Source organism: Heptranchias perlo, chromosome 21 (assembly GCF_035084215.1).
Source record: "Heptranchias perlo isolate sHepPer1 chromosome 21, sHepPer1.hap1, whole genome shotgun sequence".
NCBI classification, from domain to species: domain Eukaryota; kingdom Metazoa; phylum Chordata; class Chondrichthyes; order Hexanchiformes; family Hexanchidae; genus Heptranchias; species Heptranchias perlo.
The window spans coordinates 49,357,647-49,380,523 of NC_090345.1; the positions used below are offsets into that span (position 1 = coordinate 49,357,647).

Genomic DNA, 22,877 nt, shown 5'->3' on the forward strand with positions numbered 1-22,877 from the left:
TGCCATGCTATGGAAGCCAGAATGCAGGGAGCTGCCAATTCTCTCCCCTATTGCCAGAGCTGTAGTCTGTGCTTTTGTGGAGGTGGAGCCACCGACTAGTCCCTGGCCACTTCTTAGATAGGGGGGTCTGCTGAAGATTTCAATGAAGCTGCCATACGCTGTAATATATGTCTGCAATGAAGAAAAGGCTTCCCAGATGTTGCTGCAAATGAGAGCTGTTGACTTAACGGTCATTCATGTCAGTTGCCACACATCTTCAGAGACTGACCTCGGTACCTGTACATAGATATGATGTTCCTCAAACATTCTTCTTTTCAGACAATTATCCATGAGCTCTGGGTCCCACGTCTCAGATCACTATGGGCAGTCTTCTCCTCAGCCTTCACTGACGAAGTGGAACATCCTCACCCACTTCCTACTCCTCCAGCTCCCTCGTGCTCTATGAATCACCTGGTACCACATCCTCACTAACACTATCACTAACCGGCATAGACCAGTTGGGCCGAATGGCCTATTTCTGTGCTGCAAATTCTATGTAATTCCCCCCCAGATGAAAGTACCTTAACAGATGCGTGGGAGTGAGAAAGCAAGTTACGTAGCAGATGACACTGAGGGGTTTGGAGCTGAGGAACTTTGAGATAAAAAGGCATTTCCTCAAATTAAAGAATAACAACACATTGCGCCTTTTGTCCCTACAGAACACAGGGCAGGGTCATACTCCAGGGATTCCGATGTGGCTTGGTGCTAATCATCCTGTTCTTCATCACCATCATCATAATCAACAAGGAAGAAATTTATGTTCTGCTGCTCCATCATTATCGTCATCTTCTTCCCATGTCCCCACTTTGCTATGGTGGATCGGCAGGAAAAGAGGGTACGAGCTAAGAATAAATGAACATTACCCCTTTGTGATTAAGGGGACAGAGAAAACGGTGGAAGTTTGTCGCTTTTGTTCTTTTCTTACCTTCACACTCTTCCCTTGAAGAATAGCGTGAAGAAGTGGAAGGATTCACAGACTGATTAACAATCTGACAGGCCATGACGTGAATGCTCCATCCATGACCATAACCATCTTCATACCAGCCGATAGGGTGGTTAGTCCTATATGACAGGAGGGTTTTACGTGCTCCCACAACCCATACGATGAGGCGGTGGCACGCAAACCCACCGGATGCAAGTATCCTGCTGGATGTCAACCCAGAATTCAGAGCCAGAGCTCCGGTCTTCACTCACCAGGTCCAGAATGGGATTTGAACCCTACACCTTCTGACTCAGAGGTGGGAATGCTACCACTAAGCGAAAGGCTTGTGCCAGCTATGTGGTTCTTCACAGTAATGCCAGGGTAATAATGCAGATATTCAGTCACTAACGTGGTGCTGACAATATGCCCCCAATTTCACCATCTCCCATAGAAAAAGCAGAGTCCCTCCCCATGAGCTCCATGGCCTGCTCCTCATAGGGTATGAAGTGTTTCAGATTGGAGATGCCCCCTTCGGTTGCCTGCCTCTCGCAGGCACAGTGCGCCATTTTCTCCTGCAACAAGAATGAGTAAACTAGGCGAAGGCTAACAATTGGTGAATGTTCCAAGTGGCATGGAAGAGCTGAAGTAAGAGATTTGGTGGTATCACCCTGTTAAAGTGGAGGAATGGCTTTTAGGGTTGTGCATGCAAGTAATTGCTTTTAGGGGAGATGAGTAGCTGTTCTGTAAGATCCAGAGTTAGTGTCCCCCCATTAACAAAAGTGCATTATGAACGGTTAGTTGCACAACTGTTACTTTTTTGAGGATGAAATGTGTGCTGGGGTAGATAAAGATGGGTGGCCAGTGTGTTACCTTGCCTGCCTGATGAGGTCATTGAACTTTTTGCAGCACTGCTCAGCAGTCTGGGGGTGAAAAGGTTTGCAATCAATACCCGTGCCATCTCCCTCCATGTGGCTCAAATAATCTTTTTAGCAGGTTTCCTTTCAGTCACCCAACAATCTGTCTCTCCTCTGCTCTATTTCACTGACGAGAGTTTTTAGGTCAAGCTCTGTGAAATAGTAGCATCTTCTTCTCTGGCCCTGTGTCATGCCTGCCCTTGTTCCTTCTTTGGCTGCCTCTGCTAGTTGTCCCGTGTTAGACATTCTTGTAAGGTGGAACAAAAACAGTCACAAGACATCCAGCCAAGTTAGCTGACAGTCAATTGGCCGAGCCAGACTCATCTGAAAATGACACCTCCAACAGTGCACCACTGAAGCGGCAGCCGAAATAATATGCTCAAGTCTTTGAAGTGTGGTTTGAACCCACATTCTTGTGACTTAGAGGTGAAAATACTACCACTGAGCCAAGGCTGACAACTGCAAAATACCCTACAAATTATGGTGAGGTGTATGGATGAGTCCAGTAGCCAAATCCTTGCAGTCCCAGATGAACTGAGGTTTTCACTACAGTCTAATATGGAGCACATGGCAACTCCAGGGGTATCTACTGTGCACCAGTCCTCAGCATAGGGGGAGTATCTCATGAATGATCAAGCAGCTGCTATAGAGGTCTTGAACTCCAACCCATAAGAGGCTACCTTGTCCGGTTTCAACATGTCAAGTAATGTGACATCTCTGGCAGTCTTCTCAGCTCCTACTCACACTCCTCCACTAAATCAAGTGCCAGGGGAGTACTTAAGTAAAGCCCCATTACAGAGAATTTTCTATCAAGAGAAACTCAGTAATACTAAAGTCTCCTTCAGGATTCCAACAGGCAAGAAACTGCCTGAGCTGGAACACCTGTTTCATACGAACAGTAGGAGTGCATCACATGTGCATTGTGCAAAGACTTGAATTTTGTAGCTAGCCCCTTAAATGTTAATTTTGATAAATCAACAAGCATAACAAGCCTAATGTATGGCTAAGATGCAATAGCGTATGGCACCCTCAATGCTCTCACAGGAATGTTGGGCTATGCGGATCAGGGTGGGAAACGTGTGATCCAAAGGACTCTGCTGGCCAGTATCGCTCAATTACTGCTGGTGTAATGTTTTACACTTAGTTTATCATTTGACGATGTCTTGTTGTAGTGAGATAATTTGGATGTTAACTTTAAATTCTTTGAAGAAACTATACAAAGAACTCGAGAAATTGCTAGCAGGTTAAAGGAGGAGATTTACAAGGGCTGGAGAATTTTAGCCATGAGGAAAGATTGGATAGGCTGGGTTTTTTTCTTTAGAACAAAGGAAGCTGAGAGGAGATTTAATTGAGGTGTATAAAATTATGAGGAGCCTAGATAGAGTGGATAGGGAGGACCAATTGCCCTTAGCAGAGGGGTCAGTGACCAGGGGGCATAGATTTAAAGTAATTGGTGGACGGATTAGAAGGGAGCTGAGGAGAAATGTTTTCACCCAGAGGTGGAGGTCTAGAACTCACTGGCTGAAAGGGTGGTAGAGGCAGAAACCCTCAACTCATTTAAAAAGTACTTGGATGTGCACTTGAAGTGCCGTAACTTACAGGGCTACGGACCAAGTGCTGGAAAGTGGGATTAAGCTGGAAAACTCTTTTACAGCTGGCACAAACACAATCGGCCGAATGGCCTCCTTCTGTACCGTAACTTTCTATGATTCTATGAAAGCTTTATATTGGCAGCAATCCTATGATATTTGCCAGCGATGTTGGAAGGAAGGTAGCACTCTCGGCTTATTTCCCAACATTGACTAAGTTTTTAAACAGAGACTTTGGAGTGTGAGCACCAGCATGCTCATTTCATATATTAGTAGGCAGAATAGGCATCAGAGAAACATCCGTTATTGGTACAATGTGTTCATCTCTCTCAACTCAACAGTTGTTACTGGAGAGCCTACAGTGAGAAAAATGTGATATTCATTTAAAGATGAATTGCTTCAAATTTTTTTTTACACATTCTCGGTTTTTGAACACTGTGCTTCAGTAGCACTAGACTTGGCATGAGAACACCAGTTGCAGCAGGAAAGAGTTGCTGTTATGTCAGGTGGCACGTATAGTGTACAGCCAAATCCTGCCATTCCACTACGCAGAGGTTTTCCTATACAGCAATTTTGCTCAGTAAATATCTGTGCTTCCCTTCCAGCTATAGTTTAGCTGTTCAAATGCCTCCTGACTGCAGATTTATAGCTGATTAAAAGAGTTATGGCTCCTCCCTTTTAATTAGCTGGCCCTCTGTGTGGGGAGACATAATTACATTTTAATCCCAGACTGAACACAGTAAAATCTGAGTAAACTAGAACAAGTAAATTCTCTTAAAACTTTTAGTAACCCATAGCTAACCCACAGAATATCATCAACAGCAATTTCAAGGTGAATCTTCTCTGAAAATATTTTACCAAAGGAGGTATTTTTCAACAAGTTATTTCATCACCAGATCTGGTTTCTGTCTTCATATTTTAGAAATCTATGCAACAGCAATAATAATTTGCATTTATATTGCACCTTTAATGTAGAAAAAATCCCAAGATGCTTTACAGAGACATAATCAAACAAAAGTTAATGCCGAACCAAAGGAGATATTAGGACAAGTATCCAAAAGCTTAGCTAAAGCTGTGGGTTTTAAGAAGAATCGTAAGAGGAGATGGAGATGGAGAGGAGGAGGGGTTAGAGAGGGAATTCCTGAGTATGGGGCCTAGATAGCTGAAGGCACAGCTGCCAATGGTGAGGCAAAGAGAGGTGGGGGGCTGTGGCACAAATGGCAGGAGTTAGAAGAATGGTGAGTTAGATGGGGGTTGTAGTGCTGGAGAAGGTTACAAACAAGAGAGGGGCAAGACCATGAAAGAATTTAAACATGAGGATGAGAATTTTAAATTGGAGGCATTGGGGGACCAGGAGCCATGTAGATCAGCGAGGAGAGGATTGATATGTGAGCAGGACCTGGTGTAGGTTAGGATACAGGCAGCAGAGTTTTGGATGAGCTGAAGTTTACAAAGCATGGAGAATGGGAGGCCAGCCAGGAGAGCATTGAAATTGTTAAGTCTGGACGTGACAAAAGCACGGATGACTGTCTTAGTAGCAGTTGGGGTAAGGCAGGGGTGATGATATGGAAGTAGAAACAGCAGTCTTTGTGATGGAGAGGAGAGAGGGACGGAAGCTCAGCTCACGGTCAACTAAGACACCAAAACTGCAAACAGTCTGATTCAACCTGAGGTAATGGCCAGGGAAGGGGAATAGAATCATGATAAGGGTACATACCTTGTGGCGGGGACCAAAGATGGCTTCAGTTTTCCCAATTTTTAACTGGAGGAAATTGCGGTTCATCCACGACTTCATATCGTAAAAGCTATACGGCAACACCGAAACAGTGGTGAGGTCGAGAAAGATGGTGGTGAGGTATAGATGGGTGTCGACACGAATTAATATGGAAGCTGACCCCATGTCTGCAGATGTTGTCACCAGGGGCAACATGTAGATAAGTAACGGGAGTGAAGGATTTTTGGACATTTCAATACCAGTTTTAAGGAAATTAAAGGATTGACAAGAACCCTGGATTAATTACCTGCTGAGTTTGGTTAAAGAACTGTTAAACTGATTATTCAAAAAAGCATGTTGGGAAGGTTGTCCAAATTTGAAAAGTGTTACGCAGACAGTCTGGAAGGCTACAGATAAGGAGGCCTTGAGAGACTGGAAAACTGTCATAAACACCAGGTGATGTTTTTTATTATTCATTCATGGGATGTGCGCATCACTGGCAAGGTCAGCATTTATTGCCCAGAACTAATTGCCCTTGAGAAGGTGGTGGTGAGCTGCCTTCTTGAACCGCTGCAGTCCGTGTGGTGAAGGTTCTCCCACAGCGCTGTTAGGTAGGGAGTTCCAGGATTTTGACCCAGCAACGATGAAGCAACGGTGATATATTTCCAAGTCAGGATGGTGTATGACTTGGAGGGGAACGTGCAGGTGGCAGTGTTCCCATGCTGCCCTTCTCCTTCTAGGTGGTAGAGGTCGTGGGTTTGGGAAGTGCTGTCAAAGAAGTCATGGCGAGTTGCTGCAGTGCATCTTGTAGATGGTACACACTGCAGCCACGGTGCGCCGGTGGTGGAGGGAATGAATGTTTAAGGTGTTGGATGGGGTGCCAAACAAGCAGGCTGCTTTGTCCTGGATGTTGTCGAGCTTTTTGAATGTTGTTGGTGCTGCACTCATCCAGGCAAGTGGAGATTATTCCATCACACTCCTGACTTGTGCCTTGTAGATGGTGGAAAGGCTTTGGGGAGTCAGAAGGTGAGTCACTCGCCACAGAATACTCAGCCTCTGACCTGCACCTGTTTCCACAGTATTTATGTGGCTGGTCCAGTTAAGTTTCTGGTCAATGGTGACCCCCAGAATGTTGATGGTGGGGAATTCGGCAATGGTAATGCCGTTAAATGTCAAGGGGAGGTGGTTAGACTCTCTTTTGTTGCAAATGGTCATTGCCGGGCAACTTGTCTGGCGTGTATATTACTTGCCACTTATCAGCCCAAGCCTGGATGTTGTCCAGGTTTTGCTGCATGCGGGCACAGACTGCTTCATTATCTGAGGGGTTGCGAAAGGAACTGAACACTGTGCAGTCATCAGCGAACATTCCCACTTCTGACCTTATGATGGAGGGAAGATCATTGACGGAGCAGCTGAAGATGGTTGGGGATAGGACACTGCCCTGAGGAACTCCTGCAGCGATGTCCTGGGGCTGAGGTGATTGGCCTCCAACAACCACTACCATTTTCCTTTGTGCTAGGTATGACTCAGCCACTGGAGAGTTTTCCCCCTGATTCCCATTGACTTCAATTTTACTGGGGCTACTTGATGCCACATGGTCAAATGCTGCCTTGATGACAAGGGCAATTACTCTCATCTCACCTCTGGAATTCAGCTCTTTTGTCCATATTTGGACCAAGGCTGCAATGAGGTCTGGAGCCGAATGGTATTGATGGAACCCAAACTGAGCACCGGTGAGCAGGTTATTGGTGAGTAAGTGCCGATTGATAGCACTGTCAACGACACCTTCCATCACTTTGCTGATGATTGAGAGTAGAGTGATGGGGCAATAACTGGCTGGATTGGATTTGTCCTGCTTTTTGTGTACAGGGCATACCTGGGCAATTTTCCACTTTGTCGGGTAGATGCCAGTGTTGTAGCTGTACTGGAACAGCTTGGCTACATAAGGACATAAGAAGAACATAAGAAATAGGAGCAGGAGTAGACCATCCGGCCCCTCGAGCCTAGAGGCGCGGCTAGTTCTGGAGCACAAGTCTTCAGCACCACAGCCGGGATGTTGTCGGGGCCCATACACTTTGCTGCATCCAGTGCACTCAGCCGTTTCTTGATATCACGTGGAGTGAATCCAATTGGCTGAAGACTGGCTTCTGTGATGGTGGGAAACTCGGGAGGAGGCCGAGATGGATCATCCACTCGGCACTTCCGGCTGAAGGTGGCTGTAAATGCTTCAGCCTTGTCATTTTGCACTCACGTGCTGGGCTCTGCCATCATTGAGGATGGGAATGTTCATGGAGCCTCCTCCTCCCGTTAGTTGTTTAATTGTCCACCACCATTCAGGACTGGATGTGGCAGGACTGCAGAGCTATGATCTGATCCTTTGGTTGTGGGATGCATCAGGTCAAACAGCTAGTCAAGCAACAGCCTGACATAGCCATACTCACAGAATCATACGAGCAGCTCATGCTGCTTCCGCTGTTTAGCATGCAAGTAGTCCTGTGTTGTAGGTTCACTAGGTTGGCACCTCATTTTTAGGTACACCTGGTGCTGCTTCTAGCATGCTCTTCTACACTCCTCATTGAACCAGGGTTGATCCCCTGGCTTGTTGGTAATGGTAGAGTGAGGGATATGCTGGGCCATGAGGTTACAGATTATGGTGGAACACAATTCTGCTGCTGCTGATGGCCCATGGTGCCTTATGGATGCCCAGTTTTGAGTGCTAGATCTGTTCTGAATCTATCCCATTTAGCTCAGTGGTAGTGCCACACAACACGATGGACAGTGTTCTCAGTATGAAGATGGGACTTTGTCTCCACAAGGACTGTGCGGTGATCACTCCTACCAATACTGTCATGAACAGATGCATCTGTGACAGATAGATTGGTGAGGACGAGGTCAAGTAGGTTTTTCCCTCATGTTGGTTCACTCACCACCTGCTGCAGGCCCAGTCTGGCAGCTATGTCCTTCAGGACTCAGCCAGCTCGATCAGTAGTGGTGCTACCGAGCCACTCTTGGTGATGGACATTGAAATCCCTCATCCATTCTATGCCCTTGCTACCCTCAATGCTTCCTCCAAATGGTGCTCAACATGGAGAAGTACTGATTCATCAGCTGAGGGAGGGTGATAGGTGGTAATCAGCAGGAGGTTTCCTTGCCCCTGTTTGACCTGATGCCATAAGACTTCACGGAGTCCAGAGTCAATGTTGAGGACTACCAGGGCCACTCCCTCCTGACTGTATACTGCCGTGCCGCCACCTCTGGTGCGTCTGTCCTGCCGGTGGAACAGGACATACCCAGGGATGGTGATGGAGGAGTCTGGGACGTTGGCTGAAAGGTATGATTCTGTGAGTATGGTTATGTCAGGCTGTTGCTTGACTAGTCTGTGGGACAGCTCACCCAATTTTGGCACAAGTCCCCAAATGTTAATGAGGAGGACTTTGCAGGTTTGCCTTTGTCATGTCCGGTGCCTAGTGGTCCGATGCCGGGTGGTCTGTCCAGTTTTATTCTTATGACTTTTTGTAGTGGGATATACAACTGAGTGGCTTACTGGGCCATTTCAGAGGGCAGTTAAGAATCAACTATATTGCTGTGGGTCTGGATTCACATATAGGCCAGACCGGGTAAGGACGGCAGGTTTCCTTTCCTAAAGGATATTAGTGAACCAGATGGGTTTTTATGACAATCCAGTAGTTTCATGGTCACCATTACTGTTACTAGCTTTTTATTCCAGATCTTATTCCAGGATGTTTGGTAGTATCAGTCTGTGTAACCAGGGGAGAGAGAGAATGCAATGTTTAAAATTCTCATCCTTGTTTTCAAATCCCTCCTTGGCCTCGCCCCTCCCTATTTCTGTAACCTCCTCCAGCCCTACAACCCTCCAAGATCTCTGCGCTCCTCCAATTCTTGCCTCTTGCGTATCCCCGATTTTAATCGCTCCACCATTGGCGGCTCTGGAATTCCCTCCCTAAACCTCTCCGGCTCTCTACCTTTCTCTCCTCCTTTAAAATGCTCCTTAAAACCTACCTCTTTGACCAGGCTTTTGGTCACCTAATATCTCCTTATGTGGCTCGGTGTCAAATTTTGTTTGATAGTGCTCCTGTGAAGCGCCTCGGGATGCTTTACTACATTAAAGGTGCTACATAAATGCAAGTTGTTGTTACTGAAAAGCTTATTTTTGCCAGCAAGAATGGAATAAGAGCAGCCATCCTAAAGTGAAAAAGAGAAAAGAGACGACGAGGCAGACCAGAAGAACACCACACAGGTTGTCGATGGATTATTAACCTCTCAATCTCCTGAAGCAGAAGAATTGGCCATGCTGAGTTTTGAGTTGTACTTCTAAGATTGTATGAATCTCTATCTGTAAAACTATTTTATTTTAATGTTAATAAAATCAATATTTAGAAAAGCCTTTGTTGATCTTAAGAGTTAAGAGAGTTAAAACAAAAACCCTACAGGAGGGAGCTAAGGATAGATCATTAGAGGACCTCAGAAGTAATCGTGTAGGGGTGGGAAGAGAAGCCATTGCTGGAGTGGCTCTGGCTGCAATCAGAAATGTGAAAGTGGAACTAAGCGTGGGCACTCCCACTGAGCTGGACAACTGAGGAAGGGCGTTGAAGGAGAATGGTATAGTCAACTGTGTCAAAGGCTGCAGAGAGGTCGAGGAGAATAAGGAGGATATTATTTGTGACATTGGTCTATTTCAACGCTGTGGCAGATTGGAGAGATTCAAACATGAAGTTGTGGGAAAGATGGGCATGGATTTGGGAAGTAACAATACATTCAAGAACCTTGGAGAGGAATGGGAGGCTGAAGATAGGGTAAACATTTCCAAGGACACAGGGGTTGAGGTGGGATTTTTGAGAAGGGATTACAGTTGTTTTGAAAGGGGTACACTAACCATTTGCCATTAGCATAGGCGTCAATTACAAAGGTGCCGCTTCAGCCATATTAAATGTGCCGGCTACTTCAGGCAGTTCAAACAATTGTTTGCACCTCATTAAAATGCAATTACCTGTCATTCAGGGCTAAATTGGGCTGCATAGCGTCTGTTATGTAGGCGCTACATGGACTCCTGAGCACCAAAAATGGCATCCGAGATGCACGCACACACTTCCAGCATGACGTGCGTAGGACACAAAACTGTTAAAGGCATTTGCGGACACGCACTTAATGAACGTTGGCAGCATGTAAAGCAAGGAGATTATGTGGTATTTCAGTGTGCAATGTTAATTTAAAGGGACAGATGCGATTTTGGAACTCCACATACCAGCCAACCTCGCACAGCTGAACAGGTCTTAAACGGCATGGAAGACCCCCCACCAGCACTATATAAAGGGATCATGCAGGAGTTACAGGTTCTTTGCTGGATTATTGCTTTTGGCTACTGATGCAGCTGTATCTGTTTTTGGAGGTCTCCTATACTTGAATACTAGGATGAGGGTACAAAGCCTAAAAATTAGAGCCAGGGTTTTCAGGAGTGAAGTTAGGAAATGCTTCTACACGCAAAGGGTGGTAGAAGTTTGGAATTCTCTTCCACAAACGGCAGTTGATGCTAGCTCAATTGCTAATTTTAAATCTGAGATTGACAGATTTTTGTTAACCAAAGATATTAAGGGATATGAGACTAAGGCGGGTAAGGTCACAGATTTGCTATGATCTCAGTGAATGGGGGTTAAGGGGTGAAATGGCCTACTCCTGTTCCTATTATCAAGTTTCAATACTCTACAGGGAGTGGGTTGGCTAGCTGACAGGCAATAGCAAGGGCATTGGCGGAGTGGCAGGGGTAGGACAGGAGTGCTGTCATCCTGAGAGGACAACAGGTTCATATTCCATGGAGCCATTGCCAATTACTGCCTCCTGTTATGTGTCACTTTCTCCTGCAAGAAAGCAGAACGTGTGTCGGTGAGTATCCTGCAAGATGTTTGGGTGATGTGATTGTCATGGTTGAATAGCTGCCAGCGTGTGTGACCTGTGAGTTGTGGGTGTGCGGCTTGCAACAGTAGTAATGTGTGAGGGTGAGACGAAACATCTGATTGGAAGAGTTGAGTACTAATTGAAAGAAAGAGTTTGTTGATAGGTGGATAATGGGGGGTGTAGTGCGTAAAGCAGCGGATGCGGCTAGTGGTGCAGCAGGTAGGAGGTGGCACTAGACAGTTGAACTCACTCACCTTGACCACTCGTGTCAAGTCATTGCACTTCTTCCTGCACTGCATCCATGTTCATGGTGCTATGCTCCTGGCATTGACCTCGTTCCCTACTGCCTCGGCAGCATATGTCTGGAGGGCCTCTTGCCCCCCTGCAGATATAGGATGCCCCTCCTTCTATCCACCTCTTGCACCAAGGCCTCTAGTGCATCATCAGAGAACCTCTCTCGCAGGCCTGGTACAAACTCAGATCGGCAGTTTGGTGGGGTCTGGTGTGCAGATTGGAGGATGTGGGATGTAGCAACCTTTATTCAATATTTTGAAAGAACGCAACAGTTTGTAAACATAAGGATGGGACCGGCATCTGTGTTTTATGTGTGCGATTTCTGATCTCCGTTCAGACCTGTATCTTATATTTTGAAAATATAAAAGTCTCGCAAACTTTGAGCAGCCAAGTTGTAGTTCATTAAAAATTCCAGAGTTCCCGTTATCACCATGCTTCACTATATTGCAGCACAGATTCACTTCACCATTGACTTCCACCACTTCCTGCAGCCACAGTGCACCTCCTCTTTAAGAGGCACAGGCTGCCTTTAAGTGGTGCTAGCCAATCGTGATATCTGGGTCCCTTGCTGGTGAGCAGATACTCAACAGCGCAGGTAGTGCTGGCTGTATGCAGAATCAAGCAAAACACCAGGCAGCACGAATGTTACGTGCTACCTGCATCTCAACGACCGGGTACGGGTCAATCACACACTGCAATCCCAGCGCCTGTTTTCGGGGGTTAACCAATTTAAACCCCATGATGTCCCAACCCCCGTGGCATCTAGAACTCCTGCCACTGCTGCGAGCCCTTCTTGCCGGTTTGCTGAGCTAGATACATTTAGGCTCCATTTTAAAATTAACATGACGATTATGATGAATCCAAACAAGTGACGTTAATTGTGTATTGAGAAGCAGTTTCCCAGTCCAATAAACTATTATTGACCAACATGTAAGAGTTCTTGAAAGACAATTTCAATTGTAAAAGGAGGTTATTGGGAACATAACCAGTGTTACCGTTTTCTCCAGATTCGGTGTCTGTTTAACTACCCTCCTACAGAAACTTTCCGTCCGCCCCATCACAGTCTGACCGCCTGGTAAACAGTTCCAGGGCTGAACAAAATAACTTGACGTTTTGCAAGTTCTTCCGGAATTATCCTGAGTTCTTTTCTACCTCCTCTACTTCACACATCATTTATTTGTTACACTGGCCACCACGTACAGCAGGCAAATTATGTTGACACCAACACACCCGCTATAAGCGGCAGCGACTATGTTTCCAATGTCAGGAAGCATGGGGACCAGGAAGAGAAGTTCGGTGGTCAGCAGTTTGTTGGAAATGCACTCAAGGGAGCAGGAGATGGGTCTCATGCACAAATGAACTCAGAAAGGGCATGGTGGGAGGTAGAAAAGAGACTAGAAAAAGACGTGGGTTCAGGACTAGGGCAGGGGTGAGACTGGAAGAAAGGAGCCAGGGGAAGGGGTGAAGTAGCAGAGGCAGCTGAATGGATAGTCTCAATCTTAGTGACAAAGAGGTCCATGAACTCCTCAAAACTTGTTGTTGGAGGTGGCAGAGAGGGGTTCAAGGAGACGATTGGTAGTGGAGAAAAGAAACCAGGGGTTATCTTTGCTCTCTAGGAGGATCTTGGAGTAGTGGGCAGTTTTAGGAGAGGGCAGTGAGGACCTATAGCGCTTGATGTGGTCCAGTCAGATCTGGTCATGGATGGCTAAACCAGTTGTATGCCAGATACCCTCAAGTCTGCACTCCTTGGACTTCAGGGAGGGAAGATGGGGATTATTAAAGGATGGTCTACTGGGATGGGAGAGGACAAAGGTTTTGCTGATGATAAGGGTACCAAAGGTTAACAGTGATTGCACAGATCGATAGCTGCAGATATATTATGGTAAATGGAGGGCCAAGGACTAGACAGTAAGGATTTAGAAAATGCAGTTGTAAGTCACTTGGTGAAGAGTTTCTTCCAGGGGTGGACACAGAAAGAAGTGTGGTTGGAAGTAGCTAATGAGGGGTACAAGGAAGTGGTTGGGTATGGCCTTGTCTGTGATAGAGACCATGGGAGTAGCGAGGCCACGGGAGATGGCAAAGTCGAGGGGATGGCCATAAATATGGGGAGAAGAGTTTATATGGAGAGAGAGATTTAGGGAGAAGAGGAAGTCAATGAATTCAGAGAGAGGGCAAAAGGAGCAGAAATGAAGATTAAAATCATTGAGGATGAATAATCACTCAGTCTTGAGGTTGAGGGAGAAAAGAAGGGAGGATATCATGAGAAACTCAGCGTAAGATTAGGGGGTGGTAGATAACGAGAATTTTAAAGGAGAGATGAGAGGTATGGAAGAAGGTGAAGTGCTCAAAGGAGGAGAAAGTATCTCACTGTGGAGTATCCGCGATGCAGAGAAACTCGTGGATAGCACGTTTAGCGAGTTGGTCACACCGCAGGTAAAGGGTATACAGGCAGGAAGTGAATGGGTGACCACCAGGAAGAGTAAGAGGTGCAGGCAGGTAGTGCAGGGGTCCCCTGTGGCCATCCCCCTCTCAAACAGATATGCCACTTTGGATGCTGTTGGGGGGGATGACTTATCAGGGGAAGGCAGCAGCAGCCAACTTCCTGGCACCACGGGTGGCTCTGCTGCACAGGCTGGGAGGAAAAAGAGTGGAAGAGCTATAGTAATAGGGGACTCAATTGTAAGGGGAATAGACAGGCGTTTCTGCGGCCGCAACCGAGACTCCAGGATGGTGTGTTGCCTCCCTGGTGCAAGGATCAAGGACCCCTGCCCTAGTCCTGAACCCACGTCTCGGAGCGGCTACAGAACATTTTGGAGGGGGAGGGCGAACAGCCAACTGTCGTGGTGCACATAGGCACCAACGATATAGGTAAAAAAGGGGATGAGGTCCTAAAAGCAGAATATAGGGAGTTAGGAGGTAAATTAAAAAATAGGACCTCAAAGGTAGTAATCTCAGGATTGCTGCCAGTGCCACGTGCTAGTCAGAGTAGAAATAGGAGGATATTTCAAATGAATACGTGGCTCGAGGAATGGTGCAAGGGGGAGGGATTCAAATTCCTGGGACACTGGAAACGGTTCTGGGGGAGGTGGGACCAGTACAAACCGGACGGTCTGCACCTGGGCAGGGCCGGGACTGCTGTCCTAGGAGGAGTGTTTGCTAGTGCTGTTGGGGAGGGTTTAAACTAAAGAGGCAGGGGGTTGGGAACCTGAGCAGGGAGACAGAGGAAAGCGTAACAGGAAGGGACAGAAGGTATGGAGTAATAGGTAAAGTGTTAAAAAAGGAAAAAGCAGGAACTAAGCGTCACAAAACAGATTTGAAAGTTCTTTATCTGAATGCACGTAGCATTCATAACAAAATGGACGAGTTAACGGCACAAATAACGACGTATGGGTATGATCTTGTGGCCATTACAGAAACATGGCTGCAGGGTGACAACGACTGGGAATTAAATATGCCAGGGTATTTAACAATCAGGAAGGACAGGCAGGAAGGAAGGGGAGGTGGGGTGGCTATGTTAATAAAGGAAGGAATCACTGTAATACAGATAAATGATATTGGGACAAAGCATCAAGATAATGAAACAGTTTGGGTAGAGATAAGGAATAATAAGGGGAAAAAAACACTAGTGGGCGTAGTATATAGGCCTCCTAATAGTTGCAACTCTGCTGGAAGAAGTATTAATCAGGAAATAGTCGGGGCATGTAATAAGGGAACAGCTATAATTATGGGGGATTTTAACTATCATATTAACTGGACAAATCAAATTGGGCAGAGCAGCCTTGAGGAAGAGTTCATTGAGTGCATCAGGGATGGATTTCTTGAGCAGTATGTAACTGATCCAACAAGGGGGCAGGCAACCTTGGACCTGGTCCTGTGTAATGAGTCAGGATTAATTAATAATGTCCGAGTTAAGGATCCCCTTGGAACGAGCGACCACAACATGGTTGAATTCCATATCCAATTAGAGGGTGAGAAGGTTGATTCTCAAACAAGCGTACTGAGCTTGAATAAAGGAGACTATGATGGTATGAGAGCGGAATTGATTAAAGTGGACTGGGAAAATAGATTAAAGGGTAAGACGGTACATGAGCAGTGGTGTTCATTTAGGGAGTTATTTTACAACTTTCAAAAAAAAAATATTCCACTGAGGGAAAAAGGGTGTAAAAGAAATGACAGCCATCCGTGGCTAAGTAAAGAAATCAAGGATAGTATCCGACTAAAAACAAGGACATATAAGGTAGCCAAACTTAGTGGGACGATAGAAGATTGGGAAGTCTTCAAAAGACAGCAAAAAGTAACTAAAGGATTGATTAAGAAAGGGAAGTTAGATTATGAAAAGAAATTAGCAAAAAATATAAAAACAGATAGCAAGAGTTTCTATAGTTATATAAAAAGAAAAAGGGTGGCGAAGGCAAACGTCTTTCCCTTAGAGGATGAGACCGGGAAATTAATGGTGGGAAACATGGAGATGGCAAAAATGCTGAACAAATATTTTGTTTCAGTCTTTATGGTAGAGGACACTAAGAATATCCCAACACTGGACAAACAGAGGGCTCTACGGGGGGAGGAGCTAAATACGATTAAAATCACTCAGGAGATGGTACTCAGTAAAATAATGGGACTCAAAGCGGATAAATCCCCTGGACCTGATGGCTTACATCCTAGGGTCTTGAGGGAAGTGGCAGTAGAGATTGTGGATGCTTTGGTGATAATTTTCCAAAATTCCCTGGACTCAGGAGAGGTCCCGGCAGATTGGAAAACTGCTAATGTAACACCATTATTTAAAAAGGATAGTAGGCAGAAGGCTGGAAATTATAGGCCAGTTAGCCTAACATCTGTGGTGGGTAAAATTTTGGAGTCTATTATTAAGGAGACAGTAAAGGAACATTTAGATAAGCATAATTTAATAGGACAAAGTCAGCATGGCTTTATGAAGGGGAAGTCATGTCTGACAAATTTGCTTAAGTTCTTTGAGGATATAACGTACAGGGTGGATAAAGGGGAACCAGTGGACGTAGTGTATTTAGACTTCCAGAAGGCATTCGACACAGTGCCACATAAAAGATTATTACTTAAGATAAAAAATCACGGGATTGGGGGTAATATTCTGGCATGGGTGGAGGATTGGTTATCGAACAGGAGGCAAAGAGTTGGGATAAATGGTTCATTCTCGGACTGGCAACCAGTAACCAGTGGTGTTCCACAGGGGTCGGTGCTGGGTCCCCAACTCTTTACAATCTATATTAACGATTTGGAGGAGGGGACCGAGTGCAACATATCAAAATTTGCAGATGATACAAAGATGGGAGGGAAAGTAGAGAGTGAGGAGGACATAAAAAACCTGCAAGGGGATATAGACAGGCTGGGTGAGTGGGCGGAGATTTGGCAGATGCAATATAATATAGGAAAATGTGAGGTTATGCACTTTGGCAGGAAAAATCAGAGAGCAAGTTATTTTCTTAATGGCGAGAGACTGGAAAGTACTGCAGTATAAAGGGATCTGGGGATCCTAGTGCAAGAAAATCAAAAAGTTGGTATGCAGGTGCAGCAGGTGATCAAGAAAGCCAACGGAATGTTGGCTTTTATTGCTAGGGGGATAGAATATAAAAACAGGGAGGTATTGCTGCAGTTATATAAGGTATTGATGAGACCGCACCTGGAATACTGCATACAGTTTTGGTGTCCACACTTAAGAAAAGACATACTTGCTCTCGAGGCAGTACAAAGAAGGTTCACTCGGTTAATCCCGGGGATGAGGGGGTGGACATATGAGGAGAGGTTGAGTAGATTGGGACTCTACTCATTGGAGTTCAGAAGAATGAGAGGCGATCTTATTGAAACATATAAGATTGTGAAGGGGCTTGATCGGGTGGATGCAGTAAGGATGTTCCCAAAGATGGGTGAAACTAGAACGAGGGGGCATAATCTTAGAATAAGGGGCTGCTCTTTCAAAACTGAGATGAGGAGAAACTTCTTCACTCAGAGGGTGGTAGGTCTGTGGAATTTGCTGCCCCAGGAAGCTGTGGAAGCTACATCATTAGATAAATTTAAAACAGAAATAGACAGTTTCCTAGAAGTAAAGGGAATTAGGGGTTATGGGGAGCGGGCAGGAAATTGGACATGAAGCCAAGTTCGGATCGGTCAATGCCCTGTGGGTGGCGGAGAGGGCCCAGGGGCTGAGTGGCCGGGTCCTGCTCCTACTTCTTGTGTTCTTTAGATTTGTGGTTGGGATCAGATCAGCCATGATCTTATTGAATGGCGGAGCAGGCTCGAGGGCCGATTGGCCTACTCCTGCTCCTATTTCTTATGTTCTTATGGGTAGAGAGGCCAAGATGTGATTTGGTGATAAGGGCCATACTGCCACCGCAGCATTTTGGTCAGGGCAGGTTTTGCAAAGTTTAGCCATGTGGGGCGGCTTCAGTAAGGGGCACGATATCGTCACCCACGAGCCAAGGATGTCAATGCAACCATCCAATATAAGTTTGTGGATGGCTAGGGCCTTGTTCTCGAGTGAACAAACATTCTGGAGGGAAATGCAAGGGGTGATGATTGTTGGTCCGCTAGCAGTGTCCAAGGCAGCAGTGGCGGGTAGTGTGTGCGGGATGATTGGGAGATTGGCAAAGTCAGTCTGCACCAAGCTTGCTGGATGGGAAGGTTGGCGAGAGAGGAGGATGCAGTAGTTTGGGTTACTGCTTGTACAGAGACAGTGACGGGTGCTTCGATTGACCATTTGGAGAATGTCAAGAGAGGCGCAGACAGTAGCTGTGGGCTTATCCAAATTCAAACCTGGAAAGACAGCAGGAGTGTAGGAAGGCAGGGAAGTAGTAATGGGTTGGGTTAGGGATTGGCAGAGGGGGGCAAAGTACCCAAGAGGAGACAAATTAAAGGTCGCATGACTGGGTGATGGGAAAGGGAAGAGAGAAGGACCCAGGAGGGGCCAAGAGAGAAAAACAAATGAGATAGAAGTGATGGGGTCGGATCCAGAGAAACTGCCAAAATGCGCATGAAAATAGACACATAGGGATACATGTCACTGCTTCCCTGTAACTATGAAATCTTCAGTTTCTATTCTGCAATGGTCCACATGATCTGTACGTGACTCCTGGCTTCACCCTGACATGACTAGCCTCATGAATAGGGGAAGCAGGGTTATACCTGAACCAGGAGGGTCATGCAAGATAAATGTTTTCCATTATTATTATTTTCAATTATTAACCAAAAGTGAGAGAGGAACAGGATGTATATACAACAATGAACTTACTTGATACCGTAGAGAATTTGTTTTCTGGTCACTTTTTGCATGCATGTAAGGCCACTGGAGATGTTGACTGAGTACTGAATGTTATGGAAACTGACCACAGACCCCCGGGGACTTCTGAGCGAATCCTTGTTCATGTCAGAGCACTGAAATGTAGTATCAATCCCTTCATAGTCCACCTCAGGAACAATGCTTTGAGTTTCAGGGAGACATAATTTGAGCTGGTTAGGGTCTGGGTTGCTAGCCAAAGTCTTTTCACTGATTCTATTTTCCATTTGTGTAAAATAGCAGCTCCTTAAAATGGTATTCATGCTGGCAGAAAAAGAACAGCAAGTTACAGAGTTATAAAATTATTAATCATGCTGAAAAAGCAAATAAAAGGATGTAAAAAGGAAAAACTACAATGCTGGAGACCTGAATTAAAAACAGAAAATGTAGGGGGAATAATAATATTTGCACTAAAAATAGGCACTGATGCGAATTCAGATCTGGCATAGATACCCTCTCAGATTCAATAGCATCAGGCGCTCCCCTAAGAAGTCTGAGGGCGCTAAATTGGGCCGTGTAGCGCCCGTTGTTTCGGCACTACACGGCCTCTCCGACATCCAAGATGGCATCTTGGATGTGCACGCATGTTTCCTGCGAGACTTGCACCAGACACCATCTTGGTATAGGAGTTTGCACAGGCGCAGGTAACGGATGCTGGAATCATGTAAAGTAGGGAGAAAATGGCTTCAATCAGTATGCAACGCTGATTTAAAATGACAGACACCATTTTGGGGCTTAATGGTCAACTCAACGCACAGTCTTAACCCCGACCATTTGAACGTGTCTTAGAGTGCCTGAAGGACACCCCACTGGCGCTATTTAAAGGGACCGTGCAGGATTTACAGGTTAGTGGCTGGATTATTGCTTCTGGCTGCCGAGACATTTGTAACTATCTTTGGAGGTCTCCTTGACATCAATACTAGGACGCTGGGACATGGCCTAACATTTACAGCCAGGATGTGCAGAAGTGAAGTTAGGAAATGCTTCTACATGCAAAGGGTGGGAGATGTTTGGAAAGCTCTTCTGCAGACAGCAGTTGATGTTAGCTCACTTGTGAATGTTAAATCTGAGATTGATAGATTTATGTGAACCAAAGGTATTAAGAGATATGGGGATAAGAAGGGTATATGGAGTTAGGTCACAGGTTCACCATGAATGGTGGAACAGGCTCGAGGGGCTAAATGCCACGGCCACTTGCTGCCTCTTGATATGCGCCACCGTCTCCTGCAAGAAAGCGGGACGTGTGCCTGGGTGATGTGCCTATCATGGTTGAATAGTTGCCAGTGTGTGTGGCCTGTGAGTTGTGGGTGGGCGGCTTGAAACGGTGGTAATGTGTAAGGGTGAGAGGAAGCACCTGATTGGAAGAATTGAGTACTGATGGAAAGAGTTTATTGGTATGTGGGGGGTGGAGGGTGTAGTGTGTGGTGCAGTTGGTAGGAGACGCCACTTGACAGTTGACCTCACTCACCTTGACCACTCATGTCAAAGCACTGAACTTCTCCCTGCACTGCATCCATGTTCATGATGCTGTGTGCCTGGCATTGACTCCGTCCCCTGCTGCCTCCCACTGCCTTTTGAGTATGTGTCTGGAGGGCCTCTTGCACCCCCCCCCCCCCCCCCCCCGCGGATACAGGATGTCCCTCCTTCTGTCCACCTCTTGCATCCAAGGTCTCTAGTGCATCAGCAGAGAACCTTCGTGCATGCGGTCTCGCAGGCCTGATACCAACTCCGATCGGCAGATTGGTGAGGTCTGGTGTGCAGATTGGAGGACGTGGGATTTAGTAGTGCGCAACCTTTATTCAATGTTTTAACATAATTCATCAGTGTGTAAACATAGGGATAAGATCTACATCTGTGTTTTACATGTGCGATGTCTGATCTCTGTTCAGATTCCATGCAGACAGTAGACTGTTATTTTCAGCAAATAACAGGTACCAGCTACCTTTAAGAGATTTCTAAGAAACATCCTCCCTTTAAGAGATTGAACTCCCTCTGGTGGTTGAAAGTGCAAATTGCATTGATTCCCATGCAAGGCCTGGAAAGGAACGCTGATTGCAGGTAAGTGCTCCCTGGGGTCCAAACATCCGTCTTGCCTACCCAGGGTCTGTCGGGTGCGGGGTGTTACACCGCCCAAAATGGATCCTTATCGAATTTTTCCCCCTGAATGTCTTACTTTTATAGGAGTTGACTCAAACTGCCTTATATGTATCTGTACAATAGCAGGACCCGGGGTGTAGGAATTTTGATCGGAACTGAACATCCATATCTGTCACGTGTGTGTGACTTCCATCTTTACTAAGGCAGACCGAGCAAATGCTTGGTGAGATGAAGCTTGATATGAAACATTGTTTTAGACGGCTGAAAAATGACCCGATCCAATATTGGATCAAACGTTTTTCAGGCTTCCTAGGGGCGCAGGATGTTGATCCCCGAAACAGGTACGAGGTCCAAGTTCTCCCCCAGTATCCTTTGCATTCTGTCCTACAGCCTAGGGCAGAACCTCCTCTCCTTGCAGTCGCCTGTGTTTTGTTACCGGACTGACTGTACAGCATCTTGTTTCAAAAAGCCTTTCTTCTAGTCTACTTTGATTTTTTAATATTAGATGATTCATTACTTGGATGTAATGAATTTGTGGAGATGTCTCTGAACATATTTATACAAGTACAGAAATATAAATTCACCCAGGCCACTTCACATCTTTCTAACAGCAAAATGCAGTAATATTACCTGCAATCACCCATTTCATTTCATTAAAATGCTGATTTGCCATCAAATTGCAGTTGGTTGTGATTCATCTTTTTAAGGACATTCCTCCTTAAAGGAGACCACTGATGGTTGGCAGAATCTCAAGAATCAATGGGGAAAGGTTCTTGAGATTGGCATGGACTATGATGCACAAACCTGAGCCATTCAAGGAACTGGTATGGCAAGATGTCAATCTCCTCACTATTACTGATATATATTGTGGGCCCACAATTCCGATGGCACTGTTGCACAGCCGGAAATGAGGCGAGGCAGGACTCCTGCCTGCTGTGACCTCACAACAATAACCCCACCATAAATTACAGGCTCAGATAACTTAAATATTGAAAAGCATACATGCTGTGCAAATATAGCTTGCAACACCTCAAATATGCCAGGAGGTGGGGGGAAACTCATGAAGAGGCAGGTGTTAGGGCACCAAATGCACCCTGAAAGTTTCGCAGATAGAGGATGCTAAAAAATATTTGTGGAAGAGATGGAGACCTGATGCAGCAGGAGGACATAAAATTTGCTGCTGCTTAAATAGAGATAATGGCAGCACCGGAGGAAGAGGACAACTTGAGTGAGAAGGGTGACAACCATATTCAAAAGAAGAGCAACAAGCTTTAAGGAGTCTGACCTGGATGTTCTTGTGATGAAGCTAAGCAGGAAGAGAGACAGGCTGTGTTAAATTGGAGTCAGGAGATCTGCCAAGTGTCCAGTAATAATGGGAGGTCACTGTGGCAGTGACTGCCACCTTCTAGACTCCCAGGACTGCTTTGCGGTACAAGAAGACGCTTAATGACTTCACTAGAGTAAGATACGTGCTTCCTGTGACTCTTCCCTGTAAAATCTTTATACATGAGCCACTTCTACATTTACTACCCTCACTGTGCTCTGATTGCACTCTGAACCACTGATCACTTCTCCCATCCTGTTTCAGCTGCTAACTACAGATGCACCTTCCCTCACATAGTGCCATAGATGAGCAACAACACACTTCACCTGTCCTTTCTTGCTTTCTACCTTTCTCATAACTTTAAATGTCAAACTGTTGAAACAAAGGACACTGCACAGTCTTAACTGCAGCACTCATGTCTTCCTCTCTCCTCTCTCACAGGAGAAGGTAGCCCATAACATCTGAGAATCTCAGGCCATAGGTGGTAATCCCCCGACACTAGATTTTGGACCCCTTATGAAGAGATCTTGGAAAGCCATGCGACCAAATACTTTGGGATGGAGATGTAGGAGACGCAGTGGCAGGTTTGTCTGGACCATCGGCAGCTTGCCTGTATAATACTCTGGAAGCACACATACACCAGCAAGAAACATGATTGGACACCTTCAAAAGCTACAGAGGAACTGTCATAGAAACCACCTGACATTATAATATCTCTTCATTTTCCTTTCCCCTAGATAACTCAAAGCAAGATGCCACTGAGGAAGA

The 22,877-nt window shown here is 45.8% G+C and overlaps 1 protein-coding gene across 1 annotated transcript in view; it reads right to left on the reverse strand.

Moving 5' to 3' along the window:
• Positions 1-18,915, reverse strand: part of LOC137340253 (broad substrate specificity ATP-binding cassette transporter ABCG2-like) — a 192,241-nt gene extending 173,326 nt beyond the window's left edge. Inside the window, exon 1 of the mRNA XM_068002671.1 lies at positions 18,644-18,915. Within this exon, the coding sequence (XP_067858772.1) occupies positions 18,644-18,915 (272 nt within the window). The remainder of the gene's footprint in view (positions 1-18,643) is intronic.
• Between the last annotated feature and the right edge of the window lie 3,962 nt (positions 18,916-22,877).